The 1,150-nt window shown below is 62.6% G+C and overlaps 1 protein-coding gene across 1 annotated transcript in view; it reads right to left on the minus strand.

Moving 5' to 3' along the window:
* Positions 1-1,090, minus strand: part of LOC113211442 (uncharacterized) — a 7,449-nt gene extending 6,359 nt beyond the window's left edge. Inside the window, exon 1 of the mRNA XM_026429804.2 lies at positions 767-1,090. Coding sequence (XP_026285589.1) covers positions 767-822 — 56 coding nt within the window. The 5' untranslated portion in view covers positions 823-1,090. The remainder of the gene's footprint in view (positions 1-766) is intronic.
* Positions 1,091-1,150: the final 60 nt, after the last annotated feature.

The raw sequence follows: 1,150 nt of genomic DNA on the forward strand, positions 1-1,150 counted from the left end.
CGCCCCGCCCGACCGCCCCTGCATTGACACACAAAGGTCGGTACATATTCCTAAATCGTCGCTCACCGCGGCGACCCGTCCGTCCGTCCGCCTGTCCGTCCTTTGCCCGTCCCTTTCAGCGCTCGATTATTCAACCGCAAAGTCCCCATTCACTTCCTCCCGCTAGCCAGTCCAGTCCACCCCACCCTACCGACTGAATGGGCGTACAGAAGCATGAAAAGCCCCCGGCTGTCCACCACACCATCACTCCCTGTCCACCCCCTGTCAACACCGCACCCCCACAGTCCCAGTGGCCACTGAAACTGACCAACCCACAACCCCTACAGCAATGGCACAGAGCTGCAGGTGACGGCAGGTGACGGTGCCGCTGACGGACGGGTGACGGAGACCGTCACGAAACTCGCGAGTAGCTGCCACTCGAGTGGTACCCGCACAGCACGCTGCACACGCACGCGGTGGTCGATCACGATCAGAGATGTCATTGTCATTGCCAAGGGATCTCCCAGAAAGTACGCCCATTTTTATTTGTTTTGTCAGATTCGTTCAGCAAATGACGGGAGCTCGGAGCGCCTGCAAGACTCGGGGTAGACCTCCCCGCAGCACACGCGTGCACTGCAGGGAAGATGTTGCCTACCTATCAGGCGCTATGAGAGCTTACAGAGGCTGAACTTGGCAGGTTCGTAAGGGCGGATGATGGACTCTTGACATTGTAAAACTTTACCGTACTTGTTGGTGGTGGCCGCGCGGGCCGGGGGTCGTCCCTTACCTCGCGATGTTGCCCGGGGTGGTGACCCTCAGGGTCCGCACTCGGTGCTCCTTCATGGTGGCCGTCGGCGCGAGGTCGCTGTATCCGTCGGGTTAATCCATACAAGCAGGTCGTGCCGCGGCGCTGCACTCTGGTCTCGCGCACGACAAGCCAAACGAAAGTCGACCTCGCAATCCCTTCTCGGACTAAAAGTCGGCCGGGAGCGACACGTCGGTGGGAGACGCGAGTCCAGCACGTCGGACTCGGACCACGTACGCGACTGAACGCGGCGCGCGCTGGGCCTGGCCAGGACCTACCTGTCGCGGTGCCGGCCGCCGCCTCTCTGCTACTGCCACTCTCTGCCCGCCCGGCCCGGTGCGTCGGGGGGCCGCGCCCGGCTCGGGG

This window comes from Frankliniella occidentalis, unplaced genomic scaffold (assembly GCF_000697945.3).
Source record: "Frankliniella occidentalis isolate FOCC.00 unplaced genomic scaffold, Focc_3.1 Scaffold63, whole genome shotgun sequence".
Taxonomy (NCBI): domain Eukaryota; kingdom Metazoa; phylum Arthropoda; class Insecta; order Thysanoptera; family Thripidae; genus Frankliniella; species Frankliniella occidentalis.